Below are 20,679 nucleotides of genomic sequence, written 5' to 3'. Positions count from 1 at the left end.
AATACAGATATTTTTCCTGGTTTGTAACATAACGCTATTCCTATTTCAAACTCTAATTCTAAATACAGATATTTTTCCTGGTTTGTAACATAACGCTATTCCTATTTCAAACTCTAATTCTAAATACAGATATTTTTCCTGCTTCGTAACATAACGCTATTCCTATTTCAAACTCTAATTCTAAATACAGATATTTTTCCTGGTTTGTAACATAACGCTATTCCTATTTCAAACTCTAATTCTAAATACAGATATTTTTCTGGTTTGTAACATAACGCTATTCCTATTTCAAACTCTAATTCTAAATACAGATATTTTTCCTGGTTTGTAACATAACGCTATTCCTATTTCAAACTCTAATTCTAAATACAGATATTTTTCCTGCTTTGTAACATGATGGGATTTCGCCATCAAATTCTATATTTGTCACCTGTTCTTTGAAACAGTTTTTCCCTTAAAAATAATTTCTTGGTCAAGTATGGTTAATGGTACATAATTTCTTGGTCAAGTATGGTTAATGTTACATAATTTCTTGGTCAAGTATGGTTAATGGTACATAATTTCTTGGTCAAGTATGGTTAATGGTACATAATTTCTTGGTCAAGTATGGTTAATGGTACATAATTTCTTGGTCAAGTATGGTTAATGGTACATAATTTCTTGGTCAAGTATGGTTAATGGTACATAATTTCTTGGTCAAGTATGGTTAATGGTACATAATTTCTTGGTCAAGTATGGTTAATGGTACATAATTTCTTGGTCAAGTATGGTTAATGGTACATAATTTCTTGGTCAAGTATGGTTAATGGTACATAATATGGACCACAATGTTACTAACTTCTTGTGTAGACTCAATCATTTGTTGATTCCCAGCATTAACACTGCTATATCATATCTAACACCATGACACTCTGTTATCATTACACTCTTATCTTAGGCTTGTTACCATAACACTCTTATCTAAGCCCTGTTATCATTACACTCTTATCTTAGGCTTGTTACCATAACACTCTTATCTTAGGCCTCTTATCATTACACTCTTATCTTAGGCTGTTCACTATCCTATCGTTATCTTGGACTTGTCTTTATTATATTGTTATCTTTGGCTTGTGACCAGAGTCACGCTGGTAACATTGCCGACAGAATGCTTTGTACATACATACATACATACATACATACATACATACATACATACATACATACACGGAATTGTACATACACAATTATATATATATATATATATATATATATATATATATATATATATATATATATATATATATATATATATATATATATATATAATTACTATCCTAACTATGTTACATATTATGAGTAGAGGAATTGGTTGAAGGATGCATATTTATAATTTACTGTAGCACAGAATGGAAGAGATATACATGACCAGAATATATGGTTTACAAATCCATTATGAAGTACATGGTCAAAACAAAATAGAACAAAAAAACCATGCAAGGTCTTTCAAAACACCTTATTGGGAGTACAAAAAAAATAAAGAAAACCTACACTTTTGTATATAACATATTCAAAATAATGTAATCATTCGCATCTCTAAGTAACAGTTTTCATTTCTTAGTAAAAACAGAAGTACATGTTTATCCTGTATTCATTTCCAAGCTATCAACGTTATCATGTTCCGGATAATTATAGATTTGTGAGTTTGATTTGTTGTTGGACCTTTTCACCTTATCATACATAATTACTTGTCCTTTTTAACCAGTTTTCAATACTGTATAATTTCTCTTGCATACAATGTCCACGGAGCAAGTGTTCAAATATATACTGATTACCTGGCATACATTTTCTATGGTGTTAAAGTGAGATTAAGCGTACATTTTCTATGCAAATATCATTATAGTGACCGCACGCGTACGTTTTCTATGGTGCAAACAATGTTATAATGACCGTACGCGTACATTTTCTATGGTGCAAATATTAATCATTATTATAGTTGTCGCACGCGTACATTTTCTATGGTGTTATAGTTGCCGTACGCGTACATTTTCTATGGTGTTATAGTTGCCGTACGCGTACATTTTCTATGGTGTTATAGTTGCCGTACGCGTACATTTTCTATGGTGTTATAGTTGCCGTACGCGTACATTTTCTATGGTGTTATAGTTGCCGTACGCGTACATTTTCTATGGTGCAAATGCTTGCGCTGTCGTTGCATAATCTCTGTAGGAGTAAGTGTGTTCACACGGTAATGGTGTTCTTCCTCCTGCTCCTGCTGGTCTTCCTTCTTGGCTGTTTATGATCTGGTGTTGTCCGGCCGCCTCATTTGTCAACGAAGACCTCTGGCAGCTCATGGCATTCGGGCATGGCGGCAGCGGCGTCCGAGAGGGAGACCTGGGACATCATTGTCTTATCGTTCAGTTCCTCCACCACCGCCTTGTTGCGCCTCTTCCCGCGCTCTGCAAAGTTAGACACTACATTTCTCCGGGTTCTGACGAGGTAAACATTACATTTCCCCAGGTTCTGACGAGGTAAACATTACATTTCCCCGGGTTCTGACGAGGTAAACATTACAGTTCCCAGGTTCTGACGAGGTAAACATTACGGTTCCCCAGGTTCTGACGAGGTAAACTTTACATTTCCCCGGGTTCTGACGAGGTAAACATTACATTTCCCCGGGTTCTGACGAGGTAAACAATAGTTTATAGTTCAGCGTTGCATTGGTTCAGACGAGAGTTGTTTACGTGATTACCTAGACCATCATCTAATGATTACTCTCCTCTATACCGAAGATAATCAAGACTACGTGGATCAGTGATTATTAATTATGACATTAATGATCAATACATAAAAGCTGATCTCTCGTTAAGGGAACTATTAACCATTCGTATTAATCTAATTGATCAAATGACAGTACTGGAGACGAGAGAGTAAGATGAAACTTTCACTGATTAACATATAGGATTATTTCACTATGGATGAATAATATACACCATGGATGAATATTATACACTATGGGTGAATAATATACACCATGGATAAATAATATACACTATGGATGAATAATATACACCATGGATGAATAATGTATGAATACTAACGGGTTAAGAAACGTTAATGAATACGTGATCAATATAAAGCGAAAAGATAAATATCAACGTCAATAATGATAATGAACAATGAATAATAACGTGAATAATGACAATGAATAATGAATACGTGGTCAAAGTAACCAAACCGAGAAAGACAAAAATGAATGAGGCTTTTCAGGGCAAGACATCAAGCGATTACTGTCTCCTCGCCCTTCCCCACCTCAGCCAGGTAGCGTCTGGAACATACAAAATAAACCTCACAGCAATGATAGAATGAAATCTTTGCTTGGCTTCTCCTTCTGTTCCCCTTCTTTTTCAATTTTTAAAAAGTGGTAACACAGGAGGAGGAAGAGGAGGCTTTTTCAGCCCTACCTGCTCCTTCCCCTACCTCCACTGCCCCTCTCGATCATCCTCCATAACAATGCAGAACTTTTCCCCCTTAGTTCTATATCTTCGCTATACAGCTTGACGTCAGAATGAGAACGAACTCTACATGTTTAGGTTCCACTGACTCTACATAGCTAAGCTGAGGACATGAGCGACATGAAGAGTTGTTACGACTACATTATAGGGATATCTCGTCATGACTTAGGACATAGCAACTTCCATTCAATGATCATGACTGAGTTAAGATGTGATTGTGAAAATGACTAAAATAAGTCTATTTGCAAGAACTACTCTACTCTAAAACTACTCCACTCTACTTCTCACAATCGTTATACACACACAAAAAAGAATCATATCCTGTCCATTACGTACAAGTGTTAAAAGCATTCTCCATGAAGTGTTATCCACACATCATGTAAATGTTAGACTAAAGGACATGTTTATGTGTGAAAGTTTCTGCAGTGAGGTGAAGGGAGGAAGCAAAGTGCAATCATGCCACTGACACAAGTATTGACCAGACGTTATTATTGCAAAGGACAATCTTACGAGCATGGAACACAACAGCCACTGATCTTATCCCTAACTGGCAGGTGAGCCGGAGGGCACCGTGTTGGGGCGACAGACAGGCAACACAAGACTCTACTCACATGCTGAAGGAGAGTCAGTCATGCACAAACTCAGTCTTCGAACACAGGGTTATCATGCGCTAGGTTAGCGGGGGTCCATGGCGCCCAGGATGCGTGCTTCTCGTAGATCCCACGGTTTACCTCCTGCAGGAATTCGTTGGAGGTGGAGGAAAGGGTCCTCCTCAGGATGCATTCGATCTCAGCCTCGTCAGTGGGGAGTGTGTGTCGGGGGGAGTCGTCGTCGTCATGTCTGCAGGGGTTTACTGTCTCACTCTGGCCACTAGGGGGTGACGATGGTGGGGGTTCCTCAGTTCCTGAGGTAGATCTAGTTGTCTCAGTGTTTTCCTTCAGTGTGTGTGAGGAGCTTCTACCACATCCTGAGGTGGGGTTTGTTTTGCTATTGTTGATGGGGGAGGAAGAGGAGGAGGAAGAGTGGTTCTCGTTTACTGCGGGAGGGCTTGTCTTGCTTGTGTTGACGATAATAAGTGAGGAGGTTGTTTCCTGGTTTTGGGAAGTGTGTGTTAGGTTGCTGCTGGAGGGAGACGTCTCCCGTTCGTCAGTGCTGCTGGGGCGTCTTTCGCTGCCCCAGCTCTGGGACGGGTCATCATCCCGTCTCTCATGTGATGTTTGGTGCTTGACTGGTCTCTTTGTGGTTCCCTGAGGAGAGGTGTTAGCTTTAACTCTGATCTGGATGTCGTCATATATTTGCGTTTGGTTGTGGTTGTCTGTGTGGTAGTCAGCGTCACTTGGTGACTGACGACGGATCTTGTCTTGGTTGTAGTGTGGTTGTCTGTCGCCCGCCTGTGGTTGGGTCGTCTTGAGGGAATCTCGTGAAATTTGCTGGGAAGTTTTATCTTGGAGCTTGTCCTGCGTCAAGTCTTGGAAACTGTTAGAGGAGATTTCTTTTAATTCTTTCGACAGGTGTTGGCCTTGGGTCTTGGTTGGAGGAGAACCTTTCGAGGGAATGGGCTCTGAGGTCAAGGATGACTCTACGTGATAGAGGTGGTCGAGGAAGATTTGTGGGGAGGAGTCGATGTGTCCGTTCGTAGCCAGGTCCCTCCGCGACCCCCCTTGCCTGCTGAACCTCACACCCTCCGTCCCCAGGAGAGTGTTACGTTTGGTGTTCCTCAACGTCTGACACTCGACGCAGGCAAGCCGGTGATTCTTCCGGAGTCTCCTACACTCCTGGCAGGTGTTGCAGTCTCTGTTATTGTTCATGGATGTGCTATCCAAGCTCTGTGTGTCTGGGGTGTCGAACCCAAGGAGGCGAATGTGGGGATGTTTCTGGTGTCGGTAGGAGACGTCATGCACCGAGTGTGGGTCTGGGTTTTTGGGGTGTGGGTGCGGGTGCCGTGTGGGCGTGCCACCATGGCTGAGGGAAGGCTGAGACATGCAACTGTTGCACTTGAGAGAGGCATACCTGCGACACGAGGCGGCTTTGTCCAGTTCTGTAAGAGAAGATCAACCATGCTCATCATGCTGCTTGAGGCACGTCTCCGTGGACATCAGACATATTCCTACGACTCATGCATGTACAGTACTGCTGCTGTCTCACGACTGTTACTCCTCTTAATGTTACCACTACCGTTACAGTTGTTACTTCTAATGTTATTACTGTTATTTTGTTACTACTTGTTATCATACCGTTACTGTATGGTTACTGTTACTGCTTTTATCATGGATGTTATTCATGTTACTGTTATTTGACAGCTACTACAAGATGAAGTTATAGCTTCTACATCTGATACAGTTCATAAAACTGTTGCTACAAGTATTAGTACTGGTTAAACTTCTACAAGACAAGGATTAAGACAAATATCAACAAGAAAACAGACACACAAATATAGAGACACTATCATAAATTCTAACACATCTTATGTTTTAGTAGTTATTAATAAAGCTCTTTATCGAACTTTACTACTCAACAGAAGGATCTAAGAGGACAAACATGAAGGGATATATGGCCAACAACATCAACCTCCTTATGTTTGCTCCAGAGATGTCCATAATGCTTAGTCCCTCTGTTGGGAGGCCACTCTCTCTCTCTCTCTCTCTCTCTCTCTCTCTCTCTCTCTCTCTCTCTCTCTCTCTCTGGCCCTCACATGAGTTGGCACGGTGGCCAAAGAGGATAAGAAGAAGCCTTTCATCAGCCAACCGCCTATAAGCCCTCAGCGGGAAGGTTGATACCTGGGGAGGCTCACATACGGAGAGGAGCTTGTGTCAAATCGGCTCAGGGAAAGCAGGTGAGCCGATACGACAAGAGGATCAGGGAGTCTTGGTAGGCTCCCACAACACAAAGTCCAGCCCACAGCCCTGGCGATGTCTGGACCGTTGTTGTCTCCTGCCTGCTTCGTGAGAGCCGCTGGTGAGGACGTGAAGTGTGAGTTATGTCTGTGATGACAATCTGTGTGTTACGGGAGATGAGCCTTACTCTCGTGTTGCCCCGTCTCTTAACCATGTGTGTATGTACCGTGTCTTTACTCCTGTGTTGCCCCGTCTCTCAACCATGTGTGTATGTACCATGTCTTTACCCCTGTATGTGTAGACATACATACACACAAACTAAATTAATGTGTGCGTGTGTGTGTGTTAGTGTTTGAAAGCGTGTATGTGTCATGGCTGGTGTACTCATGAATGTGTCTACGTCTCATGGCAGCTATATTGATGAATGTGTCTACGTGTCTTGGCCGGTGTCCTCATGCATGTGTCTACGTGTCTTGGCAGGTGTCCTCATGCATGTGTCTACGTGTCTTGGCACGTGTACTCATGAGGACAGGTGCACCACCACTAGTGCCCACCTACTTACCAGTCTGTGAGGAGGTGAGTGACGGGAGGCGGGGCCGCTTGCACAGCAGCACCGTCTTGTAAGCTTGCCGGTATTGTCTGTTCATAATGACGTAGATGACTGGGTTGATGCACGACGAGATGTAGATAAGGACGTAGCCCAGCACGTGTAGACCTGAGGGAACCAATGATAGATATGAAATGATAAGAACCTCATCTAAGCTTCCCTAGAGACAGGAGATAAGAGGGAAAAAAAGTTACTCTCGCCTGCTTCCTCTGCGTCGTCCTACCACTATGGTAAACAATGCACGTTCGAGAGCAAATTTTTACAGCGTTCGTGTGTGAAAGATCACGAATTTCATCTTAAGTTTTTCCCTCCATTTCCAATCGGGTTCGTAAGAAATAAACTAAAGGAAAAATATAAAGGTATTTCCATACACAATCGTCAACATTTGACTATCTTGGTCAGCACATCTTGCTAGCTAAGAGGCAACGTACGGAGGAGCACCTGAAAGAATGCAACCTAACCTAACCAGTGAACTATTTCTGAAATAACGTTAGAAATAACGTTAATATCGCCCACGGGGTGATAAGGTAAATGTAACCGTCGGGGAGATAAGGTAAATGTAACCGTCGGGGAGATAAGGTAAATGTAACCATCGGGGAGATAAGGTAAATGTAACCGTCGGGGAGATAAGGTAAATGTAACCGTCGGGGAGATAAGGTAAATGTAACCGTCGGGGAGATAAGGTAAATGTAACCCACGGGGAGATAAGGTAAATGTAACCGTCGGGGAGATAAGGTAAATGTAACCGTCGGGGAGATAAGGTAAATGTAACCGTCGGGGAGATAAGGTAAATGTAACTCACGGGGAGATAAGGTAAATGTAACCGTCGGGGAGATAAGGTAAATGTAACTCACGGGGAGATAAGGTAAATGTAACCGTCGGGGAGATAAGGTAAATGTAACCGTCGGGGAGATAAGGTAAATGTAACCCACGGGGAGATAAGGTAAATGTAACCGTCGGGGAGATAAGGTAAATGTAACCCACGGAGAGATAAGGTAAATGTAACCGTCGGGGAGATAAGGTAAATGTAACCGTCGGGGAGATAAGGTAAATGTAACCGTCGGGGAGATAAGGTAAATGTAACCCACGGGGAGATAAGGTAAATGTAACCGTCGGGGAGATAAGGTAAATGTAACCGTCGGGGAGATAAGGTAAATGTAACCATCGGGGAGATAAGGTAAATGTAACCGTCGGGGAGATAAGGTAAATGTAACCCACGGGGAGATAAGGTAAATGTAACCGTCGGGGAGATAAGGTAAATGTAACCGTCGGGGAGATAAGGTAAATGTAACCATCGGGGAGATAAGGTAAATGTAACCGTCGGGGAGATAAGGTAAATGTAACCCACGGGGAGATAAGGTAAATGTAACCCACGGGGAGATAAGGTAAATGTAACCGTCGGGGAGATAAGGTAAATGTAACCCACGGGGAGATAAGGTAAATGTAACCGTCGGGGAGATAAGGTAAATGTAACCGTCGGGGAGATAAGGTAAATGTCGCCCCAGGGGAGATGCTGTTACCAGAGGTTTCCATAAATTCCGTTCATCTTGAAAGCATTTTTTTTTTTGTACTTTCGTATTTAATTTTTTTTTGTTTTCCTTTCCTCAACATTCTTCCTCATGCGCATGTCAGTTGTTACTTTGTTGTAGAACAGGACGAAGGAATGAAGATAACAACCCGGCGGTTGTAAGGTTGTTAACTAGCGATACCACAATATACTAGTTAGTGTTTGTATGTTGGTAGTGCTAGTGAGCTCACGTGTATACTTAGCTAGTAGTGATACCTGCGAGGCTGGGGAGATGTGGGGAGCTCTCAACATCCACCCGCAAGGTTGGGGAGAGATGGGGAGATGATGCTAACTCGCATAAACCTGGGGAGAGGTGGGGAGGATAGGGCAAACCTGGGAGACGTTCATTACAAACTTTCTGTCTGTCTGAGGCGCTTGATAACCTCAGCCACCTGTCTATCCACCAGTCTATCCATAAGTCTATCCACAAGTCTATCCACAAGTCTATCCACAAGTCTATCCACAAGTCTATCCACAAAATCTACCCACCAGTCTATCTATAAGTCTATCCGCAACGCCATCAATAAGTCTGTCCACAAGTCCATCCATAATTCTATCCACAACTTCATCCAAAAGTCCATCCACAAGTCCATTTACAAGTCCATCCACAAAATCTACCCACCAGTCTATCTATAAGTCTATCCACAAGTCTATTCTTAAGTCTATCCACCAGTCTATTCACAAGTCTATCCACCAGTCTACTCACAAGTCTATCCACCAGTCTACTCACAAGTCTATCCACCAGTCTACTCACAAGTCTATCCACCAGTCTGCTCACAAGTCTATCCACCAGTCTGCTCACAAGTCTATCCACCAGTCTGCTCACAAGTCTATCCACCAGTCTACTCACGAGTCTATCCACCAGTCTGCTCACAAGTCTATCCACCAGTCTGCTCACAAGTCTATCCACCAGTCTGCTCACAAGTCTATCCACCAGTCTACTCAAGTCTATCCACCAGTCTACTCACAAGTCTACCCAACAACAAGTCTATCCACCAGTCTACTCACAAGTCTACCCACCAACAAGTCTATCCACCAGTCTACTCACAAGTCTACCCACCAACAAGTCTATCCACCAGTCTACTCACAAGTCTACCCACCAACAAGTCTATCCACCAGTCTACTCACAAGTCTACCCACCAACAAGTCTATCCACCAGTCTACTCACAAGTCCATCCACCAGTCTATTCACAAGTCTGTCCACCAGTCTATCCACCAGCCTATCTACCAATCTATCCACCAGTCTATCCATGCCTATCCACCAGTCTATCCATGCCTATCCACCAGTCTATCCATGCCTATCCACCAGTCTATCCATGCCTATCCACCAGTCTATCCATGCCTATCCACCAGTCTATCCATGCCTATCCACCAATCTATCCACCAGTCTATCCATGCCTATCCACCAGTCTATCCATGCCTATCCACCAGTCTATCCATGCCTATCCACCAGCCTATCCACCAATCTATCCACCAGTCTATCCATGCCTATCCACCAGCCTATCCACCAATCTATCCACCAGTCTATCCATGCCTATCCACCAGTCTATCCACCAGTCTATCCATGCCTATCCCACTGTCATACGTCGTTATTGATCACATTCAGGATAGGTGCATCAGTGAGGTACCCTCTGGTTTCAGGCAGGTGTGACCCAGCATGACTCCGTCCGTGGCCGGTCCCTCACAACACTTGTAACTGGCCTCACCTTGTTCCTAGTCATACCTGGTTCTATGCTGACCTGGTCCCAGGTTCTGGCCTCACCTTGTTCCTAGTCATACCTGGTTCTATGCTGACCTGGTCCCAGGTTCTGGCCTCACCTTGTTCCTAGTCATACCTGGTTCTATGCTGACCTGGTCCCAGGTTCTGGCCTCACCTTGTTCCTAGTCATACCTGGTTCTATGCTGACCTGGTCCTAGGTTCTGGCCTCACCTTGTTTCTAGTCATACCTGGTTCTATGCTGACCTGGTCCCAGGTTCTGGCCTCACCTTGTTCCTAGTCATACCTGGTTCTATGCTGACCTGGTCCCAGGTTCTGGCCTCACCTTGTTCCTAGTCATACCTGGTTCTATGCTGACCTGGTCCCAGTTCTGGCCTCACCTTGTTCCTAGTCATACCTGGTTCTATGCTGACCTGGTCCCAGGTTCTGGCCTCACCTTGTTCCTAGTCATACCTGGTTCTATGCTGAACCTGGTCCCAGGTTCTGGCCTCACCTTGTTCCTAGTCATACCTGGTTCTATGCTGACCTGGTCCCAGGTTCTGGCCTCACCTTGTTCCTAGTCATACCTGGTTCTATGCTGACCTGGTCCCAGGTTCTGGCCTCACCTTGTTCCTAGTCATACCTGGTTCTATGCTGACCTGGTCCCAGGTTCTGGCCTCACCTTGTTCCTAGTCATACCTGGTTCTATGCTGACCTGGTCCCAGGTTCTGGCCTCACCTTGTTCCTAGTCATACCTGGTTCTATGCTGACCTGGGTCCCAGGTTCTGGCCTCACCTTGTTTCCTAGTCATACCTGGTTCTATGCTGACCTGGTCCCAGGTTCTGGCCTCACCTTGTTCCTAGTCATACCTGGTTCTATGCTGACCTGGTCCAGGTTCTGGCCTCACCTTGTTTCCTAGTCATACCTGGTTCTATGCTGACCTGGTCCCAGGTTCTGGCCTCACCTTGTTCCTAGTCATACCTGGTTCTATGCTGACCTGGTCCCAGGTTCTGGCCTCACCTTGTCCTAGTCATACCTGGTTCTATGCTGACCTGGTCCCAGGTTCTGGCCCTCACCTTGTTTCTAGTCATACCTGGTTCTATGCTGACCTGGTCCAAGGTTCTGGCCTCACCTTGTTCTCTAGTCATACCTGGTTCTATGCTGACCTGGTCCCAGGTTCTGGACCTCACCTTGTTCCCTAGTCTACCCTGGTTCTATGCTGACCTGGTCCCAGGTTCTGGCCTCACCTTGTTTCCTAGTCATACCTGGTTCTATGCTGAGACTGGTCCTGGTATGGCCTCACTGTTTCGTAGTCCTACCTGGTTCTATGCTGACTGGTCACCAGGTTCTGGCCTCACCCTTGTTCCTAGTCATACCTGGTTCTATGCTGACCTGGTCCCAGGTTCTGGCCTCACCCTTGTTTCTAGTCATACCTGGTTCTATGCTGACCTGGTCCTAGGTTCTGGCCTCACCTTGTTTCTAGTCATACCTGGTTCTATGCTGACCTTGGTCCAGGTTCTGGCCCTCACCTTGTTTCTAGTCATACCTGGTTCTATTGCTGACCTGTGGTCCCAGGTTCTGGCCTCACCTTGTTCCTAGTCATACCTGGTTCCTATGCTGACCTGGTCCAAGAGTTCTGGCCTCACCTTGTTCCTAGTCATACCTGGTTCTATGCTGACCTGGTCCAGGTTCTGGCCTCACCTTGTTCCTAGTATACCTGGTTCTACCTTGTTCCTAGTCATACCTGGTTCTATGCTGACCTGGTCCCAGGTTCTGGCCTCACCTTGTTCCTAGTCATACCTGGTTCTATGCTGACCTGGTCCCAGGTTCTGGCCTCACCTTGTTCCTAGTCATACCTGGTTCTATGCTGACCTGGTCCCAGGTTCTGGCCTCACCTTGTTTCTAGTCATACCTGGTTCTATGCTGGACCTGGTCCCAGGTTCTGGCCTCACCTTGTTCTAGTCATACCTGGTTCTATGCTGACCTGTCCAGGTTCTGCCTCACCTTGTTCCTAGTCATACCTGGTTCTATGCTGACCTGGTCCAGGTTCTGGCCTCACCTTGTTCTAGTCATACCTGGTTCTATGCTGACCTGGTCCAAGGTTCTGGCCTCACCTTGTTTCTAGTCATACCTGGTTCTATGCTGACCTGGTCCCAGGTTCTGGCCTCACCTTGTTCCTAGTCATACCTGGTTCTATGCTGACCTGGTCCCAGGTTCTGGCCTCACCTTGTTCCTAGTCATACCTGGTTCTATGCTGACCTGGTCCAGGTTCTGGCCTCACCTTGTTCTAGTCATACCTGGTTCTATGCTGACCTGGTCCCAGGTTCTGGCCTCACCTTGTTCCTAGTCATACCTGGTTCTATGCTGACCTGGTCCCAGGTTCTGGCCTCACCTTGTTCCTAGTCATACCTGGTTCTATGCTGACCTGGTCCCAGGTTCTGGCCTCACCTTGTTTCTAGTCATACCTGGTTCTATGCTGACCTGGTCCTAGGTTCTGGCCTCACCTTGTTTCTAGTCATACCTGGTTCTATGCTGACCTGGTCCCAGGTTCTGGCCTCACCTTGTTCCTAGTCATACCTGGTTCTATGCTGACCTGGTCCCAGGTTCTGGCCTCACCTTGTTTCTAGTCATACCTGGTTCTATGCTGACCTGGTCCTAGGTTCTGGCCTCACCTTGTTTCTAGTCATACCTGGTTCTATGCTGACCTGTTCCCAGGTTCTGGCCTCACCTTGTTTCTAGTCATACCTGGTTCTATGCTGACCTGGTCCCAGGTTCTGGCCTCACCTTGTTCCTAGTCATACCTGGTTCTATGCTGACCTGGTCCCAGGTTCTGGCCTCACCTTGTTCCTAGTCATACCTGGTTCTATGCTGACCTGGTCCCAGGTTCTGGCCTCACCTTGTTCCTAGTCATACCTGGTTCTATGCTGACCTGGTCCCAGGTTCTGGCCTCACCTTGTTCCTAGTCATACCTGGTTCTATGCTGACCTGGTCCCAGGTTCTGGCCTCACCTTGTTCCTAGTCATACCTGGTTCTATGCTGACCTGGTCCCAGGTTCTGGCCTCACCTTGTTTCTAGTCATACCTGGTTCTATGCTGACCTGGTCCTAGGTTCTGGCCTCACCTTGTTTCTAGTCATACCTGGTTCTATGCTGACCTGGTCCCAGGTTCTGGCCTCACCTTGTTTCTAGTCATACCTGGTTCTATGCTGACCTGGTCCCAGGTTCTGGCCTCACCTTGTTTCTAGTCATACCTGGTTCTATGCTGACCTGGTCCCAGGTTCTGGCCACACCTTGTGTATCATCAACTCCCTCGTGGTCCTCGTGTGGGTCTGTATGGTCTGTGTAACTCTACGTCACATGATGTCTGGTCTGTTACTTCGTGGTCTTGTTTACTCTGCTGTGCTACTGGCCTCACCCAGCCACGGATAAGACGAACAGGTCCTGATACTTGGCGTCATGTGCCCTGATACTTGGCGTCATGTGCCCTGATACTTGGCGTCATGTGTCCTGATACTTGGCGTCATGTGTCCTGATACTTGGCGTCATGTGCCCTGATACTTGGCGTCATGTGCCCTGATACTTGGCGTCATGTGCCCTAATACTTGGCGTCATGTGTCCTGATACTTGGCGTCATGTGCCCTGATACTTGGCGTCATGTGCCCTGATACTTGGCGTCATGTGCCCTGATACTTGGCGTCATGTGCCCTGATACTTGGCGTCATGTGCCCTGATACTTGGCGTCATGTGCCCTGATACTTGGCGTCATGTGTCCTGATACTTGGCGTCATGTGTTCTCTGATCTTTCCCTGGCCTCTGTGTCTCGAGACCCACACCCAGACCAAACTTGGTCTGTCTATTATCAATATTCCAGATCACATCTGGTCTCGTCACATCTGGTCTCGTCACATCTGGTCTCGTCACATCTGGTCTCGTCGCATCTGGTCTCGTCACATCTGGTCTCGTCACATCTGGTCTCGTCTGATGTCCAGTTTCCTCTCTTACTTCTGATCTCACGAGGCGTCCTTAATCTCCCACCACATCCCACATCCCTCTGGTTTAAGGGCCCTGGTATCTCCTGGTTATTGGTCGTACCTGGTCCACATCCCTCTGGTCTAGGAGCCCTGGTATCTCCTGGTTAATGGTCGTACCCTTATCTCTCCCCTGGTACACTTGATCCTACGTGGTACCTAAGTCTCCCTTAGTATTCAAGTCTCCCTAGTTCCACCTGGTACTAGTTAGTATGGACCTGGTACCCTGCACTAGGGTGACCTCACCTGGGTAGTCGACCTTCTTGTCCAGGTTCTTGACCAGGGTGATGGGCAGGTAGGTGATGAGGAAGGCGATGAAGATGATGAGGACCATCTTGGTGATGCGCCACTCATTCCTGCGTCGTCGGGCCTCGCGCTCCACCTGCAGGAGGGAAGAACAGAAGGTTGGTCAGGAGGGGGGCGGAGGGCGTCAGCCTTACCAGGAGGAGGGCATGGGGGCGTCAGCCTCACCAGGAGGAGGGCATGGGGGCGTCAGCCTCACCAGGAGGAGGGCATGGGGGCGTCAGCCTCACCAGGAGGAGGGCATGAGGGCGTCAGCCTCACCAGGAGGAGGGAATGAGGGCGTCAGCCTCACCAGGAGGAGGGCATGAGGGCGTCAGCCTCACCAGGAGGAGGGCATGAGGGCGTCAGCCTCACCAGGAGGAGGGCATGGGGGCGTCAGCCTCACCAGGAGGAGGGCATGAGGGCGTCAGCCAGAAGATGAAGTCAGCACGAACATCAGAGGGGGGACATCAACACGAATCCAGAAAGATGAGAGAGAGAGAGAGAGAGAGAGAGAGAGAGAGAGAGAGAGAGAGAGAGAGAGAGAGAGAGAGAGAGAGAGAGAGAGAGAGAGAGAGAGAGAGAGAGACTCGTCAGTAGGTGACACAGAGGAGGAGGGAGGGGTGGGGGGTGGTCAGGCTGGAAAGAGAAGGTGGTGGGGGATGAGGTGACCTCAGGCCCCACATGGTGGTCAGGAGGTCATGACCGGGAGTGATCACGTGAGGGGGTTTCCTCACTGGGGGGGGGGGGGGGGTCATACCCTGACACCTTACCATGATCAGATACTGTGCGTCAGCCCCAGCCCAGCAGGCATCACAATTGTGGGGCGATCACATACAGACACCCTCCTTAACACACACACACACACACACACACACACACACACACACACACATACACAGCCAACACCAACCCGGGGTTCAGATGCTGGCGCTGCACCCAGCCAGCGCACCAGATCTGAGGGTCATCCTCCCGTGTTGACCAATCATAACTTACCTTTCCTGGAACTCTGGGTTGCGACTGGAGGGAGGGACCAGAGGGATGCGCACCGTTCATGCTGCGGGAGCTGTGTTGGCGCATCCGCTTCTCCGACCTGGAACAAGAGGTGTTGTCAGCAGGAGGTGGCAGATGACCCCACTAGAGAGTCAGGTGGGTGGAAGACCCTCCTCCATTTCCCTCCCTCTCACTGGAGGTGAACGCGGGTTGGCCAAAGTTGTTCATCAGCTTAACTGAAGCTTAACATAACTGATAAACCCTTTTTCACTAGAGGAGGACCAGACGGGCCACCATAGGACCAGACGGGCCATTATAGGACCAGACGGGCCATCATAGGACCAGACGGGCCACCATAGGACCAGGGGGGGGCCATCATAGGACCATCATAGACCAACAGTGGTCAGGAAGGGGTAATTTCCTACATGTACAAGATCAGGAAGGCATGGCGGCCGAGTGTGTCTACTTCACAATACTTGGAGTTGGTGAGCCTCTTGAAGGATTAATTAATTTATTGATGTTATTTGTGAATTAAACAAATTAAGAAGATGCAGCACAGTTACGAATAAGTCAGTCTACCATAAATGATCTCTGCTCTTTCGTGATAATGACTTGATAATTATAGAAATGATAATAACATTAATAATAACACTGATAATAATGATTATGATGATAGTGATAATGGTAATAATGATAACTAATATTGTTTTTACTTAGCTTCGCTTGCAGCCATCCACTTCCTAGGTGTCATGTATAAGGCTTTGAAACCAGAGCCTGGGAACCATGGTCAAGTCACATGTGTAAACTACTAAATGGTTTACCTTGACAGTTATATATACCTTGGCTCATACCACCGACATCCCGTCATTACCAATTTCCCATCTATCACGTTCACGTCCAACAACCTCTCCTTTACACGCGCCCCATCTAGCACATGGCACCACACACTTCGTCTTTCAGTGCACAAGTCAACCACCCGCTACACATTTTCAGTGACACCAAGGACCCCTCCCCCATCTCTCTCTCTCTCTCTCTCTCTCTCTCTCTCTCTCTCTCTCTCTCTCTCTCTCTCTCTCTCCAGTTATATCATCAACTGCTTCACAACCTGCTCATAACCCTGCACTGAAACACTGAACCAGACTCGAAGCAAAACACCACATTCACGTGAACACGTTCGAGGAGGTAATGCGTTACCTACACTACGTAAATGTCGTGAACACGTGCACGTTACCCACTTGTGGATGACGTAGAAGATGAGGGAGTAGCAGATGACGATGATGATGGCTGGGACGCAGAAGCCCAGACCGAACAAAACCTGCTTCGGAGACTTGTTCTCCTCGTCCAGGATCGAGCAGGTCTGAAGGCGGCGGTCGAACCCGAACCTCCCTGAGTGAACACGGGTTCGAAACATTTGCTTCAGTGCCGGTATGTTATCACACGATGTGTGTGTGTGTGTGTGTGTGTGTGTATGTCGGGGTGTTAATGATCCTTTGTGATGAATAGTAATGAGGATTAGGGTCATTACTGGTCATTAATTATAATAATGAGTTATGAGTGGTGAGTGAGGCACGTGATGAGTCTGGCGGGTGAGTTATGAGTGGTGAATGAGGCACACAATGAGTCTGTGGTACATATTTGGTGATGAGTGTAGGCAAAGTGAAGGATTAAAAAGTGTACCGTAAGTTAATATATTCCACTGTACCGTGGTGTACCCTGCTGATCTCTAATATACCGAACTGTACCGGTGAGAGGTGCAGTCAATACGGTACGGTGTACCATATTCACCTTACCTTGTTGGCGTTTTAGCGTACCTTGCTGATCGTAGCGCACTACAGCGTGCTGCATTAATGTTAGTGTACCATACTGTACCACACAGACCCCTAGTGCACCACACTGTACCACAAATACGGTACGGTACAGGTGACGAATAAAGCACACAGATACTGAAGTGGTGAGTACACATAAAGTCTATCTATCTATCTATCTATCTATCTATCCACGTACCTAGTGATCTATATCTATCTGTCAATGTCTAACTACCCATCTCTCTATCTCTCGAGGTATCTTTATCTACGTATGGTACCGTACCGTACCGTACCGTACCGTACTGTACCGTACCGTACCGCAGCGCACCGTACCGTACCGTACCCTACCGTACCGTACCGTACCGTACCGTACCGCAGCGCACCGTACTGACCCCATTTGCTAAGGAGGGTAGGCAGGAGCATGACGAAGGCGAAGACCCAGCAGAAGGCTATCATGAGAGCTATCCAGGCCTTGCGGTACACTAGCTTGTACACGCTGAAGTGGGCGATCATAATGTACCTGCCGAGCGAACCACAGAAATAGATTTAGAAATAGATGGGTAGGTAGCTAGATAGATAGATAGATAAACACCCAGATAGACAGATAGATGGATAGATAGGTGGACCTTTTTTTTCCGTGATTGGAGCCTCCAACGAGAGAGAGAGAGAGAGAGAGAGAGAGAGAGAGAGAGAGAGAGAGAGAGAGAGAGAGAGAGAGCTTAATGGGTATGGGGAACACGTATTGGGCAAAGCATAATTATCATGGGGTGTAATGGGCAAACAAAACACAGAAGTCCATTAGGAAAAGAAAAAAGACTCTTCTTAAATAATGATTCAGAAACGTAAATAAAATATATTCATGTATATGATAATATAACGAAAAATACAGAAAGAAAATATATAAAAACATGGTTCCATACACAGAAAACGGAGAGAAAACGTATTAATAGAAGATGGTATACTAAACAAAAAATGATACAGGGAGACGGGTATAAAAAACATGGTGTCATACACAGAAAACGGCAAGAAATCATATATCATGGTATACTACACGTAGAAACTGATAGTAACAGAAAGATAATGTATTCATATACATAGAAATCGGAAAGAAATACATAAATACATTATGATATACACAGTACTATATACTTAGATATTGTTACATACAATGCATGTGTTATCAACAAATTATGCCATCCTAAAAGAAATAAAGAAAATAACAATAAAGTGTTGCAAAACAGTACGTGGATCAAGAGTTACACTGGAAATAATAAGGCTAAGATGTAAATCTGAAGTGTTTGTGTAAATGCATCGCGACTTATGAAGTGTAAACATGAATATATTTGGTGCTGATATGTTCAAGTTTTTATGTTCAAACCTGAAGTGTTGATTACGAGTAAACTTGAAATGTAAATACGAATATTTATTAAGTAAATGCGAATATTGGAGTTGATTGCGAGTGAATATGAAGTGTAAACACGAATATTGGTCTTATGTGTAAACTTGAAGTAAACAAAACGGATGTGTTGGGGGTAGGAGGGGGGGGGACGGAGAGGATCGAAGTTGTTGTTATTGTTGTTGTTGGAGGGGGTGGGGGTTGTGGTTGTTTAAGGGGAGGTTGTAGACTCACCTGTTGATGGTAATCATGGCTATGGAGAGCAGGGAGACGGCCACGTTCCAGTACCTGTAATATATGTAGCTAGGTTAAGTTAGGTTAAGATAGGATAGGTTAAGATAGGATAGGTTAGGTTAGGTTAAGTTGATATAGGATGGGTTGCATTAGGTTAGTTTGAGATAGTTTTGGATAGGTTAGGTTAGATTACGTTATGTTAATGTAAGATAAGTTACGTTAGGTTAGGTTAAGATAGTATAATAGGTTAGCCTAGGTGTAGGTAGGATAGGTCGAAAGAAGACAGGATAGGTCAGATTAGGTTAGGATAGGCTAAGATAGAACAAGTTAGGGTAAGTTAAGACAGGGTAGGTTAAGAAAGAATACACTAGGTTAGGTTTGGGTTAGGTTAGGCTAGAATGTAGGTAAATTCATTTAATGGGTAACTCTCTCTCTCTCTCTCTCTCTCTCTCTCTCTCTCTCTCTCTCTCTCTCTCTCTCTCTCTCTCTCTCTCTCTCTCTCTCTCGGTTGTCCTATCTTCGTTTCTCTTTGTCTGTCATTTTGTTCGTGTGGCTGGCTAGTAGGACTGAGCCTGTATGTCTGTCTGAGGCTCAGACTGCCTAGGTTTGGACTGCTACTTGTTACCTGTGTAGTTTTGCAATCCTTCCTTGTTCACTGAGTTGGACCGGATTATTCCTTGTTCTCTGGCATAGGTTCACACTGTTACCTGTTCTTTGACAAGACTCGGATTGTTCAATGTTCCTTGCTTATGTTCAGTCATTGATTCCAGGGCTTAGGTCAGTCTGTAACCTGCCTTTTAGTCTTAGGTTCAGTCATTTAGTCAGTCAGTCAATCAGTCAGTCAGTCAGTCAGTCGGTCAGTCATTCCTTGAGAGTATGTACATGATGACGTGGGTTGTAGTTTTCACCTCAGGGGGAGGGATAGGCTTGGAGGAGCCTCGTCTGACGGAGGAGGAGGAGGAGGAGGAGGAGGAGGAGGAGGATTATAGTGGGCAGACTCACCTAAGCAAGTAGGGGAAGCGACTGTAGAAATGGGAGGTTCTTACCTTAGTAAGGGGAAGAGGGTGCATATCCAACCCTCCCCCCATATCCACTTGCCGGCCAGGAACCTGGACACTTCCCACGGCAACACCAGGACGCAGAAGAGGAAGTCTGCCACACATAGACTGGAATGAGCCAAAGAAATAGTTCATAAAAATCTACCGCTGCTGGAACAGCATAGCAGAAGCTAGGGGCTGGAACCGACTGGAAACATAAGGGTGGAACTTACTGGGAAACTTGAGGGCTGGTGCCTACTGGAAAACTAAGGGGGCTGGTGTTAGAACTTGCTGGGAAAGCTGGGGGCTGGAATCTATCGGAAAACTGGAAGTCACTGGGAAACTTAGGGTTAGAACTAATTGGGAAACTTTGGGGCTGGAACTTATTGGGGTACCTGGGACTGGAATCTACTAGAAAACTGGGGTGCTGAACCCCACTGGTGGGAGTGGGGGAGGGGAACCTATGAGAAACTTCTGAAAAGAAAGTATGTTTTCCTCACGAAATAAGAACAGATTTAGTTCCGAGGTCTGGAATGAATAAAGTTATAATGGAAACTTCTCTTTTTTGTTTTTACTAAGGAATTTTCTCTCAATGTGAAAAAAGTACTTAGGAATACTTATGTAAAAAAAAATATCTACCAATGGAGCACAGAATCGAACTGGATTTCAAGACGTCAAAGACTCTGGAACCACTTAAAAAAAAATGCGTTG

General features: G+C 45.9%; 1 protein-coding gene across 4 annotated transcripts in view; it reads right to left on the bottom strand.

Annotated features, from left to right (window-relative positions):
* Positions 1-254: 254 nt before the first annotated feature.
* LOC139755136 (G-protein coupled receptor moody-like) overlaps positions 255-20,679 on the bottom strand; it is an 88,280-nt gene continuing 67,855 nt past the window's right edge. Inside the window, exons 4-12 of one of the 4 annotated variants that reach the window (XM_071673277.1) lie at positions 19,978-20,097; positions 18,932-18,985; positions 17,694-17,821; positions 16,732-16,882; positions 15,500-15,596; positions 14,468-14,603; positions 6,888-7,040; positions 5,502-5,529; positions 2,245-2,435 (exon numbers count right to left, since the gene is read on the bottom strand). In XM_071673277.1, the coding sequence (XP_071529378.1) occupies positions 2,387-2,435; positions 5,502-5,529; positions 6,888-7,040; positions 14,468-14,603; positions 15,500-15,596; positions 16,732-16,882; positions 17,694-17,821; positions 18,932-18,985; positions 19,978-20,097 (916 nt within the window). In that variant the 3' untranslated portion in view covers positions 2,245-2,386. Of the gene's footprint in view, positions 2,436-4,102; positions 5,530-6,887; positions 7,041-14,467; positions 14,604-15,499; positions 15,597-16,731; positions 16,883-17,693; positions 17,822-18,931; positions 18,986-19,977; positions 20,098-20,679 lie in introns of all 4 variants that reach the window. The other 3 variants (XM_071673274.1, XM_071673275.1, XM_071673276.1) reach the window with 3 other exon arrangements.

The sequence above is a fragment of the Panulirus ornatus genome, chromosome 18 (genome assembly GCF_036320965.1).
Source record: "Panulirus ornatus isolate Po-2019 chromosome 18, ASM3632096v1, whole genome shotgun sequence".
NCBI lineage: Eukaryota > Metazoa > Arthropoda > Malacostraca > Decapoda > Palinuridae > Panulirus > Panulirus ornatus.
Note: the sequence above shows the minus strand (reverse complement) of the source record. Positions and strands in the feature narration are given on the sequence as shown.